At 40.0% G+C, this 19,734-nt stretch overlaps 2 protein-coding genes across 2 annotated transcripts in view; both read right to left on the bottom strand.

Moving 5' to 3' along the window:
- The window catches only part of LOC142196879 (calpain-13-like), a 347,930-nt gene that overhangs the window by 129,357 nt on the left and 198,839 nt on the right, over window positions 1-19,734 (bottom strand). The gene's annotated exons all lie outside the window — the stretch shown is intronic.
- The window catches only part of LOC142197154 (calpain-13-like), a 71,439-nt gene continuing 51,962 nt past the window's right edge, over window positions 258-19,734 (bottom strand). Inside the window, exons 13-25 of the mRNA XM_075267254.1 lie at window positions 17,435-17,637; window positions 15,451-15,522; window positions 13,222-13,290; window positions 12,995-13,037; window positions 10,609-10,671; window positions 10,211-10,268; window positions 9,745-9,815; window positions 7,865-7,933; window positions 5,034-5,112; window positions 2,434-2,550; window positions 2,117-2,172; window positions 1,680-1,727; window positions 258-382 (exon numbers count right to left, since the gene is read on the bottom strand). Coding sequence (XP_075123355.1) covers window positions 1,701-1,727; window positions 2,117-2,172; window positions 2,434-2,550; window positions 5,034-5,112; window positions 7,865-7,933; window positions 9,745-9,815; window positions 10,211-10,268; window positions 10,609-10,671; window positions 12,995-13,037; window positions 13,222-13,290; window positions 15,451-15,522; window positions 17,435-17,637 — 927 coding nt within the window. The 3' untranslated portion in view covers window positions 258-382; window positions 1,680-1,700. The remainder of the gene's footprint in view (window positions 383-1,679; window positions 1,728-2,116; window positions 2,173-2,433; window positions 2,551-5,033; window positions 5,113-7,864; window positions 7,934-9,744; window positions 9,816-10,210; window positions 10,269-10,608; window positions 10,672-12,994; window positions 13,038-13,221; window positions 13,291-15,450; window positions 15,523-17,434; window positions 17,638-19,734) is intronic.

Genomic DNA, 19,734 nt, shown 5'->3' with positions numbered 1-19,734 from the left:
AAATCGCAAACTGACAGGGATTTCCATGAAATAAAGTGACTTTTATGCCCCCAGACATGCTTCCCCTGCTGTCCCAGTGTCATTCCAGGGTGTTGGTATCATTTCCTGGGGTGTCATAGTGGACTTGGTGACCCTCGAGACACGAATTTGGGTTTCCCCCTTAACGAGTTTATGTTCCCCATAGACTATAATGGGGTTCGAAACCCATTCGAACACTCGAACAGTGAGCGGCTGTTCGAATCGAATTTCGAACCTCGAACATTTTAGTGTTCGCTCATCTCTAAATGTAAACGACAGCGAGACATCAGAAGTCTCCATGATAAAGAATCAGAGCAAAACCTGTCCAAGCAGAAAGCTACAGAGTGACAGTGACAGTCATCACCTGCAAGATACAAGAGCAAATATTCATTAAGAACAAATATTATCATTACTGCAGATATATATATATACACACATTACTTATCCTGTTCTGAACCTGAGTTACATCCTGTATTATACTCCAGAGCTGTGCTCACTATTCTGCTGGAGCAGTCACTGTGTACATACATTACATTACTTATCCTGTATTATACTCCAGAGCTGCGCTCTCTATTCTGCTGGAGCAGTCACTGTGTACATACATTACATTACTTATCCTGTACTGATCCTGAGTTACATCCTGTATTATACTCCAGAGCTGCGCTCTCTATTCTGCTGGTGCAGTCACTGTGTACATACATTACATTACTTATCCTGTTCTGAACCTGAGTTACATCCTGTATTATACTCCAGAGCTGCGCTCACTATTCTGCTGGAGCAGTCACTGTGTACATACATTACATTACTTATCCTGTATTATACTCCAGAGCTGCGCTCACTATTCTGCTGGTACAGTCACTGTGTACATACATTACATTACTTATCCTGTACTGATCCTGAGTTACATCCTGTATTATACTCCAGAGCTGCGCTCACTATTCTGCTGGCACAGTCACTGTGTACATACATAACATTACTTATCCTGTACTGATCCTGAGTTACATCCTGTATTATACTCCAGAGCTGCACTCACTATTCTGATGGTACAGTCACTGTGTACATACATTACATTACTTATCCTGTACTGATCCTGAGTTACATCCTGTATTATACTCCAGAGCTGCGCTCACTATTCTGCTGGTACAGTCACTGTGTACATACATTACATTGCTTATCCTGTACTGATCCTGAGTTGCATCCTGTATTATACTCCAGAGCTGCACTCACTATTCTGCTGGTACAGTCACTGTGTACATACATTACATTACTTATCCTGTATTATACTCCAGAGCTGCGCTCACTATTCTGCTGGTGCAGTCACTGTGTACATACATTACATTACTTATCCTGTACTGATCCTGAGTTACATCCTGTATTATACTCCAGAGCTGAATTTGCAGTTCTGCTTGGTCCGATACAGTTTCCTTCTTAGTCTCAGCCTCTCCACTTGTCTTGTATATAATTTTGGTGCACTTCATTTCTATCTGTATCTGATTACCATATATTCCTTGGTATAAAGATGACACTTCCCAGAATATTAATCAACTAATTAAGGTATATACAGACACTGGACTTGCAGGGAATGCTGGGAGATTACAGCTCTGAAGCCGGCAGTATTATGTAGTCGCAGCATTACTGTATATGAGTCCACAATGACTTACCTGCAGTGATGCTCTTGCTGGTCAGCTGGACATGATAATCTGCATCCACTGTAACATAAAATGACATCTGATCAGTTATTTATTGCACATGTACAGTAGTAGTCTCGGTGACTGTGTATAGTATATACGGTGCTCTATTCATGTCTGTCACTGTAGGGCTGTGAAACTACAACTCCCAGCATGCAACAGCTTCAGGTAAGATATTACTAATCTATAATATATGGAGGTGGGGCCCCCAGGATCCCCAGGGATTGTGGTGCCTGTGCGCCGCTTATCTATCTCCACTTATCACCCCCCACCCATTGATTAGATATTTATAGTATATCCTAAGGACAGGCCATGAAAACCCCTAAATCCTGAACATCCCCTTTAACACGCCATATGTACTGTGTACTACAGTAGTAAAAATCTGCCATACACTGTTATGTGACACTCACCTCCTCCGCGCTCAGGTACACTCCCGCCCCATCCTTGGTTAGGTTCTGGAAGACTTCTGGAAATAGATGGTATTGGGGTGTTATATTAGTCACTGGGGCCGGCTAGCTTCTATATCCACAGCTTAACCCGTACAGGGGGATACACAGGATATTATCAGACACACACACACGCAATCACTAGCCGGCCACATCAAGGCTACCTATTTGCCCCATAATATTGTCTGCCATAGTCCGCTCCTCCATAACATGAGCATCCATAGTAGCCATACCGCCTGACCCTATAGCCACATAACACCCCGCACGTTGACTCCACTCACTTGTCACAGTCTCCAGGCGGATCATACAACAGACAAAGTCGGCGAAGCTCAGCTTCTGTACGTAGTTGGCGTATCTCAGTAGCATGATATTCAGCACCGCCTCGCTGACCACCAGACCTGCCAAATATACAAGAATAGGGCAATGTGATGGGAAGATCCAAAGCCGAGACCTAGGGAGGAATGGTGGACCGGCGGCGTCAAGACCAAGATGGTGGCGGCCACTAGATCTATACAATACAAAGTAATCATTTACTAAGAGCAAACAGAGATCTTACCGGACATGAAGAACTGAACGTATTAGATTCGGTTTTCACTGCATTTATAGGATAGGAAAAAATGTAATTAACCATGTCATATCCACAATCTTAACCCTTCTTATAGACCGTAACAAGTCACAGTCAGGAACAGCCCCCCTCCCCCACAGTGATCGCCCCTCAATGAACCCTGAAACCTTAATATCATTAAACCCAAACTCCACAATCTGCCGCAGCCAATCCATCAGCATTACCCGGCGTGATTCTTCTGTAAATGTAAGTAATAGGCCTTGTCTGTTCACTGGAAGAACATATCCATCCTGATTTTCCAGCTTACAGATCCGGGACTATAGTGATTTACTGAGTGCGAGAGATACGAAGGTCGCAGCACTTATCTACCAATGTCATCGACTCTCATCGCTTTAACTCTTTCATTCTGTAATGCCCAGGCTCAAAGGGAGTGTCACCAGAAGCAGCATATCACCCCAGCCCTGCAGATAGATAGGTTACTGTCACCAGAACCAGCATATCACCCCAGCCCTGCAGATAGATAGGTTAGTGTCACCAGAACCAGCATATCACCCCAGCCCTGCAGATAGATAGGTTAGTGTCACCAGAACCAGCATATCACCCCAGCCCTGCAGATAGATAGGTTACTGTCACCAGAACCAGCATATCACCCCAGCCCTGCAGATAGATAGGTTACTGTCACCAGAAGCAGCATATCACCCCAGCCCTGCAGATAGATAGGTTACTGTCACCAGAACCAGCATATCACCCCAGCCCTGCAGATAGATAGGTTACTGTCACCAGAACCAGCATATCACCCCAGCCCTGCAGATAGATAGGTTAGTGTCACCAGAACCAGCATATCACCCAGCCCTGCAGATAGATAGGTTAGTGTCACCAGAACCAGCATATCACCCAGCCCTGCAGATAGATAGGTTAGTGTCACCAGAACCAGCATATCACCCCAGCCCTGCAGATAGATAGGTTACTGTCACCAGAACCAGCATATCACCCAGCCCTGCAGATAGATAGGTTACTGTCACCAGAACCAGCATATCACCCCAGCCCTGCAGATAGATAGGTTAGTGTCACCAGAACCAGCATATCACCCCAGCCCTGCAGATAGATAGGTTACTGTCACCAGAACCAGCATATCACCCCAGCCCTGCAGATAAACAGGTTACTGTCACCAGAACCAGCATATCACCCCAGCCCTGCAGATAGATAGGTTAGTGTCACCAGACCCAGCATATCACCCCAGCCCTGCAGATAGATAGGTTAGTGTCACCAGAACCAGCATATCACCCAGCCCTGCAGATAGATAGGTTAGTGTCACCAGAACCAGCATATCACCCCAGCCCTGCAGATAGATAGGTTACTGTCACCAGACCCAGCATATCACCCCACCTCACCCACAGATAGATAGGTTACTGTCACCAGACCCAGCATATCACCCCACCCCACCCACAGATAGATAGGATAGGGTCACCTGTATTAGGCAATGATTCCACCATCACAACCACTGACTCTGTTACTGAGATATTGCTGTTTATGTCAGTAGGCAAATAAGCTCTTTGAAGCAATGATGGCGCCCTTATTGTGTCAGAAAGCTCAATTATATATTAAGAAAATAGAAATATCAGCAATAGAGGTGGAAAATCTCAAAGGGAAAACATTGTATGATACAGATGACAGTAACCTATCTATCTGCAGGACTGGAGTGATATGCTGGTTCTGGTGACACTAACCTATCTATCTGCAGGACTGGGGTGAAATGCTGGGTCTGGTGACAGTAACCTATCTATCTGCAGGGCTGGGGTGATATGCTGGGTCTGGTGACACTAACCTATCTATCTGCAGGGCTGGGGTGATATGCTGGTTCTGGTGACATTCCCTTTAAGCAAGTAAAGTTTAATGGATTCCCCAATATTTTTTATGATCTCTGCTTGCTGTAGGTGAATGGGAAGATTCTTGTTATATCCAAAGCCTATAGCCCTGCACTTCTATAATACTTCTACAGCTGAGGATTATTTACGACTGTATGTAGGGTAACTAATCCTATATGAAAAGAATCCATCAGCAGCACAAGATTGTCTCTTGTCTCTGCGGAAATGTATCAGCCGGGAATCAATCCACAGAGGATTCTCTAGATTGGTGAGAGGGGTGGAAAGCTTGCGACAACCCCTTTAAATAAAAAAAACCCAACAACCCACAAATACATTTTTTTTTATAAAATTAGATTTAGTAACAAAATAATAAGTTAGAATATAATAAACCAATAAAGGAAAAACAAACAATATGATAAGAAATAACTAAAATATAACAGGAACATTTTACCAGCTTCTTGTACAGCTCTTGCCAAGCCATATCCATCAAGGAATCCAGTCTGGTTCCCATCAATGGTCCGGAAAAGATCCTAAAACGTACCAAATAAATCAATAATGATATTTATTATATTAGGATATGTCACAGATTAGTGAAAGTAGCAAGTCTGCAAAATTGATCATTTATTGTAGACAGGAAAACAGAGAAATAAATATTATTAAATGTGTGCAAGAATATAACTACTATAATACTACTCCTATGTACAAGAATATAACTACTATAATACTGCTCCTATGTACAAGAATATAACTACTATAATACTGCTCCTATGTACAAGAATATAGCTACTATAATACTACTCCTATGTACAAGAATATAACTGCTATAATACTACTCCTATGTACAAGAATATAACTACTATAATACTGCCCCTATGTACAAGAATATAACTACTATAATACTACTCCTATGTACAAGAATATAACTACTATAATACTGCTCCTATGTACAAGAATATAACTACTATAATACTACTCCTATGTACAAGACTATAACTACTATAATACTGCCTCCTATGTACAAGAATATAACTACTATAATACTACTCCTATGTACAAGAATATAACTACTATAATACTACTCCTATGTACAAGAATATAACTACTATAATACTACTCCTATGTACAAGAATATAACTACTATAATACTACTCCTATGTACAAGAATATAACTACTATAATACTGCCCCTATGTACAAGAATATAACTACTATAATACTACTCCTATGTACAAGAATATAACTACTATAATACTACTCCTATGTACAAGAATATAACTACTATAATACTGCTCCTATGTACAAGAATATAAATACTATAATACTGCTCCTATGTACAAGAATATAAATACTATAATACTGCTCCTATGTACAAGAATATAACTGCTATAATACTGCTCCTATGTACAAGAATATAACTACTATAATACTACTCCTATGTACAAGAATATAACTACTATAATACTACTCCTATGTACAAGAATATAACTACTATAATACTACTCCTATGTACAAGAATATAACTACTATAATACTGCTCCTATGTACAAGAATATAAATACTATAATACTGCTCCTATGTACAAGAATATAAATACTATAATACTGCTCCTATGTACAAGAATATAACTGCTATAATACTGCTCCTATGTACAAGAATATAAATACTATAATACTGCTCCTATGTACAAGAATATAACTGCTATAATACTGCTCCTATGTACAAGAATATAACTACTATAATACTGCTCCTATGTACAAGAATATAAATACTATAATACTGCTCCTATGTACAGGAATATAAATACTATAATACTACCTCCTATGTACAAGAATATAACTACTATAATACTACCTCCTATGTACAAGAATATAACTACTATAATACTACCTCCTATGTACAAGAATATAGCTACTATAATACTGCTCCTATGTACAAGAATATAACTACTATAATACTACTCCTATGTACAAGAATATAACTACTATAATACTGCTCCTATGTACAAGAATCAAGAATATAACTACTATAATAATACCTCCTATGTACAAGAATATAGCTACTATAATACTGCTCCTATGTACAAGAATATAAATACTATAATACTGCTCCTATGTACAAGAATATAACTGCTATAATACTGCTCCTATGTACAAGAATATAAATACTATAATACTGCTCCTATGTACAAGAATATAACTGCTATAATACTACCTCCTATGTACAAGAATATAGCTACTATAATACTGCTCCTATGTACAAGAATATAACTACTATAATACTACTCCTATGTACAAGAATATAGCTACTATAATACTGCTCCTATGTACAAGAATATAAATACTATAATACTGCTCCTATGTACAAGAATATAACTGCTATAATACTGCTCCTATGTACAAGAATATAAATACTATAATACTGCTCCTATGTACAAGAATATAACTGCTATAATACTGCTCCTATGTACAAGAATATAACTACTATAATACTGCTCCTATGTACAAGAATATAAATACTATAATACTGCTCCTATGTACAGGAATATAAATACTATAATACTACCTCCTATGTACAAGAATATAACTACTATAATACTACCTCCTATGTACAAGAATATAACTACTATAATACTACCTCCTATGTACAAGAATATAGCTACTATAATACTGCTCCTATGTACAAGAATATAACTACTATAATACTGCTCCTATGTACAAGAATATAACTACTATAATACTGATCCTATGTACAAGAATATTACTACTATAATACTGCTCCTATGTACAAGAATATAACTATTATAATACTGCTCCTATGTACAAGAATATAACTATTATAATACTGCCCCCTATGTACAAGAATATAACTATTATAATACTGCCCCCTATGTACAAGAATATAACTACTATAATACTACTCCTATGTACAAGAATAAAACTACTATAATACTGCCCCTATGTACAAGAATATAACTACTATAATACTACTCCTATGTACAAGAATATAACTACTATAATACTGCTCCTATGTACAAGAATATAACTACTATAATACTGCTCCTATGTACAAGTATATAATTACTATAATACTACTCCTATGTACAAGAATAAAACTACTATAATACTACTCCTATGTACAAGAATATAACTATTATAATACTGCTCCTATGTACAAGAATATAACTACTATAATACTACTCCTATGTACAAGAATATAACTATTATAATACTACCTCCTATGTACAAGAATATAACTACTATAATAAAGCAGGTTTTTTTTTTACCTTACACATATTCAGCCGTTTCCATAAGCGACCAAACTCACTAAGGCTGAGTCTTCCATTTGCATTCAGCTGATGTTTAGTTAAGTAGGAAACATTTTTTTACCTTGCTTATTTAGGAATTGTCACTAGGTGGCGGTGTAACCTCAGTGAACAGGGATGACAGTACATTACATAAACTATACACCATATAATGGTATGTTGCCTGTACGTCGGTTCATTCTCTTATATACAGATTTACTATTGGTCTTGTTGCTTAGACTGTTACATTGTTATCATTTATTCTGTAATAAATTGTAATCAGTCTTTTATTTCTTAGATTACATTCAGACATAGCAGTGATAGTGCAGCATCTTTTACTGGCAACTATTGAACAGAAGTATCCACCTGACTGTTCCTGAAGAAGTTCTGCAGCAGCTTCAGCACTTTCCAATAGTGCACACCACAGATGATTTATTATTAAGCCTTTAGCTGTTTGTCAGTTGTATTTATGCACTGTATGGCGGTATGTGGCCACATCCGTTATAGGACAACTGCTGGTCTGTACAACTGGCTGAGCCCGACTGATAAAACAAGGGTTTCCCCTTAGACTATAATGGGGTCTTCAGGGTGTTTGCAATTTGTATGTTGAAACTGGTGGAAGGAAAAGTTCTCCGTGTCGGACGTTTCTCTGCCTATTTCTGTCAGTTTCTGTGGCAGAGTCTCTAATGCAGGTGTGAACCAGCCTTAAAGGGGTTTATCGGGGGAATAAAAATATACATGAAGTGGAAAATATGAGGGAACTATTATATGAAAATGTTACTTGTCTGTCCCCAATAATTTGGTCCTGCCACTGTCGCCCAGGATCAGCAGGAACCCGGGCAGTGTCTGGTCTGGAGCAGCAGGAACCCGGGCAGTGTCTGGTCTGGAGCAGCAGGAACCCGGGCAGTGTCTGGTCTGGAGCAGCGGGGGCCCAGGCAGTGTCTGGTCTGGAGCAGCAGGAACCCGGGCAGTGTCTGGTCTGGAGCAGCAGGAACCCGGGCAGTGTCTGGTCTGGAGTAGCGGGGGCCCAGGCAGTGTCTGGTCTGGAGTAGCAGGGACCCGGCAGTGTCTGGTCTGGAGCAGCAGGAACCCGGGCAGTGTCTGGTCTGGAGCAGCAGGAACCCGGGCAGTGTCTGGTCTGGAGTAGCGGGGGCCCAGGCAGTGTCTGGTCTGGAGTAGCAGGGACCCGGCAGTGTCTGGTCTGGAGCAGCATGGACCCGGCAGTGTCTGGTCTGGAGTAGCGGGGGCCCAGGCAGTGTCTGGTCTGAAGAAGAAGGGGTCTGGGGAGTGTCTAGTCTGTAGAAGCAGGGTCCCAGGTAGTGTCTATTCGGCAGCAGCGGGGGCCCAGGCAGAGCAGCAGGGTTTCAGGTAGTGTCTGGTCTGCAGCAGTAGGGGCCTGGGCAGTGTCTGGTAGTGAGCATTGGGGGATCATTGAGAAGTGGTTTATTTTTTGTTATAATACTGCCCCACGTGTTTAGCCATTTGAGGCATGTTTGTATGTCTCCTGGAAAACCCTTGTAACATTTGTTATGGTATTATTTATTGTATTGTTTGTAATGTATTTATGTATGTGTGTAGTGTATGTTTGCAGCTTTTGCATGTATATGAATGTGTGGTGTATGGATATGTTTGCAGCTTGTATGTGTATGTATTTGTGTACAGTGGATGTATTTACGTGTGTGTATGTGGGCGCATATCTATATATGGTGTGTGTCTATGTGTGTATTTATGTGTATGTGTGTGTATATATATATGTATGTATGTGTGTTGTCATACTGTATGTATGTGTATATGTATGTGCCCTTTTTGGATGTCCGCACTGTTAATTCTCCAGAATTGTCCCATATGGCAGGTAAAGATACGTCCATCAGCATTAGGATCCCTCTACACGAGTCCAGGCTGAATTCTCCTCGGTCCGCCACAAAAGTTTGATCTGCAAATGAAAACGGAAGAATAATTCTAGAGCGCTGTGCACATTAGAGGTCACACCAAACCTGACTGTATGCAGGAAATTATAAGTGGTGCCAGTACAAGCCTCCAAAAACTCACTGGCTGCTTCTGCAATAAGAAAACCAACGAAATAGAAAGTTTCCCAGTTCTAGATAGTCCCGAGGTTTTGGGCCCCTTTGCCATGAGGGCCCCTCTGCAACTAAATATGGCATCCATGGCTTTGCATCATTGGGGTTCTGTGTTGTAATTCATTGCTACAGTGTGATCCCTGTCTACTCCTTTAAAAATGGGTGTGTCTTAGATGGAAAGGGGTGTGACCAGAATTCCTTGATCAGTGCGATCACTAGATTTTAGGCTGCGGTCTCCTCTTTCACACACCTGTGATGACCACATCATTCAGAAGCATCTGTAGGTGCTCCGCGTACATCTCCAGGTTCTAGGAAAAAGTCAAAAATATTATTTCATTTTCACATAAATTCTGATAATAGAAATATATTTTTGATCATCTATGTCTATATAATTATGTCCCCATGTCAACACTTCCTGGCAATTTGGAAGCTCAGTATCATTATGGCAAATAACCAGGATCCAGCAGAAGTTTTTAAGGGGGCAGGGAATGAAGCAAAGCATCTGATTGACACATAGAAGAAAATCCCAAAATTTACCCAATAGGCATATCAAATATATGGGAGGTGACAGCAATCCCATATATAAGAGTGTATGCACACGTAGCAGCCCCTGACCTCATGTGATCCCGGGCCGTGTCATATAGTCACCTGGTTGGCGTAACGGGCAAAAACACTCTCATAGTTTCCATCCTGATATCTTTTCAGCACAGCCTGAAAATGGGGAAGGAACACAAGAATTAGGAGAAAGATGGTGAAGTAAAACAAAGGGGTCCCATGAGGAGCAATATGGAAGACGCTCCGTATGTTATACAGAGAGCAAGTCAGAAACCTAGATAGTTAGATAGATAGGAGATAGATAGAAGATAGATAGATAGATAGATAGATAGATAGATAGATAGATAGATAGAGTGTTGGCCAAAAGTATTGGCACCCCTGCAATTCTGTCAGATAATACTCGTGTTCTTCCAGAAAATGATTGCAATCACAAATTCTTTGGTATTATTATCTTCATTTAATTTGTCTTCAATGGAAAACCACAAAATGAATCGTCAAAAAGCCAAATTGGATATAATTCCACAGCAAACATAAAAAAGGGGGTGGACAAAAGTATTGGCACTGTTTGAAAAATCATGTGATGCTTCTCTAATTTGTGTAATTAACAGCACCTGTTACTTACCTGAGGCACCTAACAGGTGGTGGCAATAACTAAATCAGACTTTCAGCCAGTTGAAATGGATTAAAGTTGACTCAACCTCTGTCCTGTGTCCTTGTGTGTATCACATTGAGCATGGAGAAAAGAAAGAAGACCAAAGAACTGTCTGAGGACTTGAGAAGCAAAATTGTGAGGAAGCATGAGCAATCTCAAGGCTACAAGTCAATCTCCAAAGACCTGAATGTTCCTGTGTCTACCGTGCGCAGTGTCATCAAGAAGTGTAAAGCCCATGGCACTGTGGCTAACCTCCCTAGATGTGGACGGAAAAGAAAAATTGACGAGAGATTTCAACACAAGATTGTGCGGATGGTGGATAAAGAACCTCGTCTAACATCCAAACAAGTTCAAGCTGCCCTGCAGTCCGAGGGTACAACAGTGTCACCCCGTACTATCCGTCAGCGTCTGAATGAGAAGGGACTGTATGGTAGGAGACCCAGGAAGACCCCACTTCTTACCCAGAGACAGAAGCCAGGCTGGAGTTTGCCAAAACTTACCTGAGAAAGCCAAAAACGTTCTGGAAGAATGTTCTCTGGTCAGATGAGACAAAAGTAGGAAAAGGCCTCAACATAGAGTTTACAGGAAAAAAAAGAGGCCTTCAAAGAGAAGAAGACGCCCCCTACAGTCAGACATGGCGGAGGGTCCCTGATGTTTTGGGGTTGCTTTGCTGCCTCTGGCACTGGACTGCTTGACCGTGTGCATGGCATTATGAAGTCTGAAGACCACCAACACATTGTGCAGCATAATGTAGGGCCCAGTGTGAGAAAGCGGGGTCTCCCTCAGAGGTCAGGGGTCTTCCAGCAGGACAATGACTCAAAACACACTTCAAGAAGCACTAGAAAATGGTGGTGAGAGAAAGCCCTGGAGACTTGTAAAGTGGCAGCAATGAGTCCAGCCCTGAATCCCATAGAACACCTGTGGGGGAGGGGGAGAGATCTCTTGGTGGCAGTTTGGAGAAGGCCCCCTTCACATCTCAGGGGGGACCTGGAGCAGTTTGCCAAAGAAGAATGGTCTAAGATTCCAGCAGAGCCTTGTAAGAAACTCATTGCTGGTTACCGGAAGCGGTTGTGCGCAGTTATTGTGTCTAAAGGTTGTGCTACCAAGTATTAGGCTGAGGGCGCCAATACTTCTGTCCGCACCAGTTTTGGAGTTTTGTGTAAAATGATCAATGATTTGACTTTTTTTTCATTCTCTTTAGTGTTTTTTCATTGCAAAGCAAAATAAATGAAGATATTACCAAAGAGTTTGTGCTTGTAATCATTTTCTGGAAGAAACTGAGTATTATCTGACAGAACTGCAGGGGGGGGCAATACTTTTGGCCAACACTGTAGATAGATAGATAGATAGATAGATAGATAGATAGATAGATAGATAGATAGATAGATAGATAGATTAATGTGTGTATGATTTGTTTCTGTCACTTGTATAAATGTGTCCTTCAGAAGGTCAAATAATAATTAATCAAATCTCAGTCAGTGTTAATGAATAATTGCAGCAAATGTAATTAACATCTAATTAATGTCATGGGAAAAGTATAGACAGCGAGAGACCTCGTGTAATTACCCCAACCTGCATCATGTGATATCGCACGCTGAGAAATGGGATGTATATTAGGGAGATAGATAGGAGATAGATAGATAGATAGATAGATAGGAGATAGATAGATAGATAGATAGATAGATAGATAGATAGATAGGAGATAGATAGATAGATAGATAGATAGAAGATAGATAGATAGATAGATAGGAGATAGATAGATAGATAGATAGATAGATAGATAGATAGATAGATAGATAGATAGATAGGAGATGAGTCGCCATTTACCTTCGGATTCTGAGCGTTTATGTTGAGCCTTGAGTCAAAATCACTACAAGAGGAAAAGACAGAGACTGACATAACTGCAGTTCTCGGAGCTATGAGGTACAGCCCCCTATATACCTGTATACAGCTAGGATCAGCTCTGCTCATATAAGAACGGCCTACACCATATATCAGTGCACTATATGTTTCTAGCCCACAGTACGTGATCCTGAGAAGGTGCCACTGCTCACCTTAATGGGGCATCACTGGGGTACGGTGCTTGGTTTCCATTTCTTTGGGCCTTTCTGTTGTTTTCAGATCTAAAATGTGAAGACAACCTTATTATTATTACAGTCCTATGAAAAAGTTTGGGCACCCCTATTAATCTTAATCATTTTTAGCTCTAAATATTTTGGTGTTTGCAGCAGCCATTTCAGTTTGATATATCTAATAACTGATGGACACAGTAATATTTCAGGATTGAAATGAGGTTTATTGTACTAACAGAAAATGTGCAATATGCATTAAACCAAAATTTGACCAGTGCAAAAGTATGGGCACCCTTATCATTTTATTGATTTGAATACTCCTAACTACTTTTTACTGACTTACTGAAGCACAAAATTGGTTTTGTAACCTCAGTGAGCTTTGAACTTCATAGCCAGATGTATCCAATCATAAGAAAAGGTATTTAAGGTGGCCAATTGCAAGTTGTTCTCCTATTTGAATCTCCTCTGAAGATCATGGGCATCATGGGCTACTCAAAACAACTGAAAACAAAGATTGTTCAACATAGTTGTTCAGGGGAAGGATACAAAAAGTTGTCTCAGAGATTTAACCTGTCAGTTTCCACTGTGAGGAACATAGTAAGGAAATGGAAGACCACAGGGACAGTTCTTGTTAAGCCCAGAAGTGGCAGGCCAAGAAAAATATCCGAAAGGCAGAGAAGAAGAATGGTGAGAACAGTCAAGGACAATCCACAAACCACCTCCAAAGAGCTGCAGCATCATCTTGCTGCAGATGGTGTCACTGTGCATCAGTCAACAATACAGCGCACTTTGCACAAGGAGAAACTGTATGGGAGAGTGATGAGAAAGAAGCCGTTTCTGCAAGCACGCCACAAACAGAGTCTCCTGAGGTATGCAAAAGCACATTTGGACAAGCCAGTTTCATTTTGGAAGAAGGTCCTGTGGACTGATGAAACAAAGATTGAGGTGTTTGGTCATATAAAAAGGCGTTATGCATGGCGTCCAAAAAAGAAACAGCATTCCAAGAAAAACACTTGCTACCCACTGTAAAATTTGGTGGAGGTTCCATCATGCTTTGGGGCTGTGTGGCCAATGCCGGCTCCGGGAAACTTGTTAAAGTTGAGGGTCGCATGGATTCCACTCAGTATCAGCAGATTCTTCAGAATAATGTTCAAGAATCAGTGACGAAGTTGAAGTTACGCCGGGGATGGATATTTCAGCAAGACAATGATCCAAAACACCGCTCCAAATCGACTCAGGCATTCATGCAGAGGAACAATTACAATGTTCTGGAATGGCCATCCCAGTCCCCAGACCTGAATATCATTGAACATCTGTGGGATGATTGGAAGCGGGCTGTCCATGCTCGGCGACCATCTAACTTAACTGAACTTGAATTGTTTTGTAAAGAGGAATGGTCCAAAATCCCTTCATCCAGGATCCAGGAACTGATTAAAAGCTACAGGAAGCGACTAGAGGCTGTTATCTTTGCAAAAGGAGGAGCTACTAAATATTAATGTCACTTTTCTGTTGAGGTGCCCATACTTTTGCACTGGTCATATTTTGGTTTAATGCATATTGCACATTTTCTGTTAGTACAATAAACCTCATTTCAGTCCTGAAATATTACTGTGTCCATCAGTTATTAGATATATCAGACTGAAATGGCTGCTGCAAACACCAAAATATTTAGAACTAAAAATGATTAAGATTAATAGGGGTGCCCAAACTTATTCATAGGACTGTATATGGAGGAAGAGAAGGAGTTAAAAACATTATACGAAATGCAGACTCTGAAACTGACCTGAGGTCCCTGGTCTCAGAGCAAAAAGGGGGAGGTTTCTGCAGCTGCAAGCTGCCTCTCAGCCAAGAATATAGTCAGGCCCTGCCCCCTTATACAACTTTTTGGATAAAAGGAGAAGTTTTATCCCTTTCAGGTCTCACATAAAGGTCTTTTTCAGGTTTTTTTCCAAATGCATTTTGTAATTTTAAGCGTCTTATTAAGGTTAAGCTCTGAGAAGGAGAATTACCCATGAGGAGGCCGATGTAACGCTAAGAGTAACAGAAGATTTATAGCAAGGGCAGATGGCGAAACTTCCTCCTGCCGCTTTAGCAACAGTTTACATATCAGAGAGGAATCATAGATTGTAAGGTAAAAGATCAACTGATACAGAGAGGGGGAGCGAGAATAACCGCGTACGCCATATGTTATACCAATGCACAGATACTTACTGAGACGAGGCGCTGCTGGAGGCGAGGAGATCCTGGTGACTTTCTCTGGATGTTGGCTCAGTGTCAGAATATCTGTAATTATAGAATATACATAATATATAGATAGATATAGATACATAAATCCTTCTATCTATCTATCTATCCATCTATCTATCTATCTATCTATCTATCTATCTATCTATCTCCTATCTATCTATCTATCTATCTATCTATCTATCTATCTATCTCCTATCTATCTATCTATCTATCTATCTCCTATCTATCTATCTATCTCCTATCTATCTCCTATCTATCTATCTATCTATCTATCTATCTATCTATCTATCTATCATCTATCTATCTATCTATCTATCTATCTATCTATCTATCTATCATCTATCCATCTATCTCCTATCTATCTATCTCCTATCTATCTATCTATCTATCTATCTATCTATCTATCTATCTCCTATCTATCTATCTATCTATCTATCTATCTATCTATCTATCTATCATCTATCCATCTATCTCCTATCTATCTATCTATCTATCTATCTATCTATCTATCTATCTCCTATCTATCTATCTATCTATCTATCTATCTATCTATCTATCTATCTATCTCCTATCTATCTATCTATCTATCTATCTATCTATCTATCTATCTATCTATCATCTATCCATCTATCTCCTATCTATCTATCTATCTATCTATCTATCTATCTATCATCTATCTATCTATCTATCATCTATCTATCTATCTATCTATCTATCTATCTATCTATCTATCTATCTATCTCCCATATAGCTATCTGTAGGTAACCCTTCTATCAATTAACAAAATCAAGTGAATGAAAAAAAGCTAAATGTAAATCCCATCAATATTCGGTGTGACCTTTGCCCTTTGCCTTCTTCTCGGTACTTGCAGACAGTTTTTGGCAGGGCTCGGCAGGGAGGTTGTTCCTGCCGTCATCTTGGAGAACTAAGCCCAGATCTTCTGTGGCTGTAGACTTGCTCCAATCTGTCTGTCTCTTTATGTCATTCCGCACAGACTGGATGATGATGTCAGGGCTGTGTCTGTGGGCGCCATATGATCACTTCCAGGACTCCTCCTCCAAAGGGCAAAGGTCACACCGAATATTGATGGGATTTACATTCCTCTTTTCTCCATTGATTTTGTTAATCGACAAAAATAAACATTAACCCTTTTATTTCTGATAGCATTCTTGCTGCGCAGCATTTTTCTACACCTGTCTAAAACATTTGCACATCATGTATAACCGTGAAGGCTCCTGGGGATATGGTTAGCACTGATGATGGCAAAGACCACAGATGACAAACACAAGTGAGTCCGTGACCAAATGAACAACCAAGACTAAATCTTCCACTGGAAACACAAATGACCAAATTGAAGATCTATCTGATTCTGAGAAGATCCAACTGACTGGAGAAGAAGACCATGATAGGTTAGAGTCGAAAGAAACTAGGCAGAGGAAGACCAACACCAAGAGGGATGGAGACAACCATAGGGATTATGGACACAGGGTTGAGAAGACTGAAGATCCAACGACACAACCTGAAATTAAGCTTAGTAATGTTACATTTAGGAAAAAAACAGAAGGGGACAAGATGGATACAAGTCAACCAAAAAGGAGGCCAGAAGGTGGGTCCAACCATGATGAGATCCCTTCTCCAAGGGCCATGAAGCAGCCACATAGCCTCAGGTAGGTATGAGCTTGGATCCAACCAAACTTACATTACCTTTATCCTCTGTTTTTTATATATTCTAGGTTTACTGTAATTTTTTGAAAAATTTTCGTAAATCTAAGTAAAAAAAGAAAATTGCACCAAATTTGTAAGAGACTAAACAGGAGCTGCCTTGACCACATCCTATATCTCGAAGGTCCAACATAACTATCTATAAGGGTTTCAATGTTTTTTTCTATTTCATTGCAAAATATTCTATCCTAAAAAAAAAAAATAATAATAAAAAAAAAAAGATTACTCTGCAATCTGTGAAGTCTTCATAAAGATTCTCAGCAGGAACTCCGACTCTTGTCCTTTGTTTTGGGTGAAGGGTAGAATGACGTAGGTACCAGGTGGAGCCATGAAGGATCTGGTGACTTCTCTGGCTTGTTCTAGTCCTGAGGTGATGGTTTCTGTGACATGTTGACGGGAATATTTTTGTTGTGGCCCGTTCTTAACACCCTATCGGAACATTGGAGGAGAACAAACGAATGTGATTGATATGAAATTTGGAAAAAATTATGACATTAGGTAGTTAATATTATTTGGCCAGAAACAGATGATGGTAAGAAACTTGACCTCTTTTCTGGAAATTTATTTTTTGGTTTGATTTGAAATTTACCCAAAAACTCAGATTATCGACTAGGAATAGAACTCAATTGGCTATTGGACTAACGTGAACAAAAATTCTAAATTTCTTTGGGTGTGAAGGCACCAGTCTAGTAGACACTTTGCTTTTTTCATGCTGGAGGAAAGAAAAAAAAAATCCCCAAATCTCGATGGAAAAGTTGACCAAAGTAGAAGATATTAAAAGGGGTCTTAGGGCTGGAAGCAATTACTAAATAGGTGAAAATTGCTATAGTGGTGGGAGTCTGACTCCGATCCTCTGGACATTGAACATATATTCGGTGACCTTGCACTCAACTATTTTTGGCAGTGCCATAGACTTTGAATGGAGTGCGTAGAACAAGCTCAACTTCCGTTCTACTCAAATCCCTTCAAAGCCACAATGGAGAGAATTTGGACCAAGCTCCACCATTCTGGTCATTAGTGGGGGGCCCAGAAGTTGGAGGTGAACAGATATAACATCCACTAACTGGAATATCCCTTAAAAAATCACCCTTTTTGCCAAATTGATTCGTGGTTCAAATTGGAAATCCAATTGTGGGCTTAAACCATCTTGTTTTTTAAAAAAAATGTAAAAAAAAAATTCTATGTATAAGGCTCAGACTCTTCAGTTACTTTTCGACATGCAATGCTTAAAGGAACATAAACATTTGTGAAAAGTCGAAGAATTTTATCAAATTTTATCAAATATTTCCTCAAAGGGAAATATTAGAAAAAGTTGACCATCCATGGCCAAAAATTGCTGCGTAACCCCAGTTCAGATATCTCCATGTGTGGAGATGTTGGTTGACAGACTCTACTACGGATGATTGCTCTCCAAAAACATCCAAAAATGGACACAAAGCAAAGAAGGTCAAAGCAAACCAGGGTCACTAAATTGCAGTTATCGAGATGTAGTAGATTTGTATTCTGGCCAAACCACAACCGGCTATACATTAGAGCAGAGGGAAATATCCGAGATCTTCCCGGCCTACGCTAATCATCTACATATCTGTAATTGTTCACGATGCGGCTCAGCTGTGAGTCATTAACAAAACAGCTGCGGCCAATCGAGAAAAAAACAGATTGCTGGAGGGTGAAACGCTGAATTTAATCCACTGTGCCCAAAGCTCATTGTTCCCCTGATTAAGTGCCCCCTACTGACTACCATTCATGAGTTAGCAGGCCCGATCAGACCCTCTGATATAGCGCAAGGCATACAGTACATCGTATAGGATTCATTTCTACCTTCTTATCTATTTCAGTAATATTTGCCCACGTTGACTTGACCATTTTGGGTCAAGTCAATTGGGTCAAGAACACATTGGGTCAGGATTCGATTGGACCAACCTTGCAACCTTCCCATGGAGAGTACACCAAGACACATCTACCAACCAAACAACACTTTTTAGAATTTTTGGTAATACAATGTTCCTTTGTGGCCCCGTAAATCACCTTTACATGACCGACTACTGAAGGCCTGACAGTGGACTCTCCACCAGGGATAACAATTTCCAAAATCAAGGATGACCCCAAGTGTTTATGAACATAATTCCTACACATTTTAATAGACGATGCTCGATGACCAAACTAAAACCAAAAATGAGACCACAAAATTATCATCTCTGACTTCTATATCAGACCCCATAGAGACTTTACAGCACAAAGGTCTGGTGCCAGCGAATCGGAAGTGTCCCACTGGTCAAGATTCAAAAATATGGACAGAAGAGACAAACAGAAAAAAAAAGTTTTTGTGATTATTTTCTATAGATTATGAATAACTTGTAACCCCGCTCTAGACAAGAGGAACTGATGCCCCAAAATACTGTGCGAAGAACAGAAAAACTACAAAAATCATAATCTGGGGACAAAAGAGTAGGAAACCAGGAGATCAAGTATAAAGACACCGGAGAACAGAACACAAATCTAAGATTACAATACTTATAGGTGTTT

This window comes from Leptodactylus fuscus, chromosome 3 (genome assembly GCF_031893055.1).
Source record: "Leptodactylus fuscus isolate aLepFus1 chromosome 3, aLepFus1.hap2, whole genome shotgun sequence".
Lineage (NCBI taxonomy): Eukaryota > Metazoa > Chordata > Amphibia > Anura > Leptodactylidae > Leptodactylus > Leptodactylus fuscus.
Note: the sequence above shows the minus strand (reverse complement) of the source record. Positions and strands in the feature narration are given on the sequence as shown.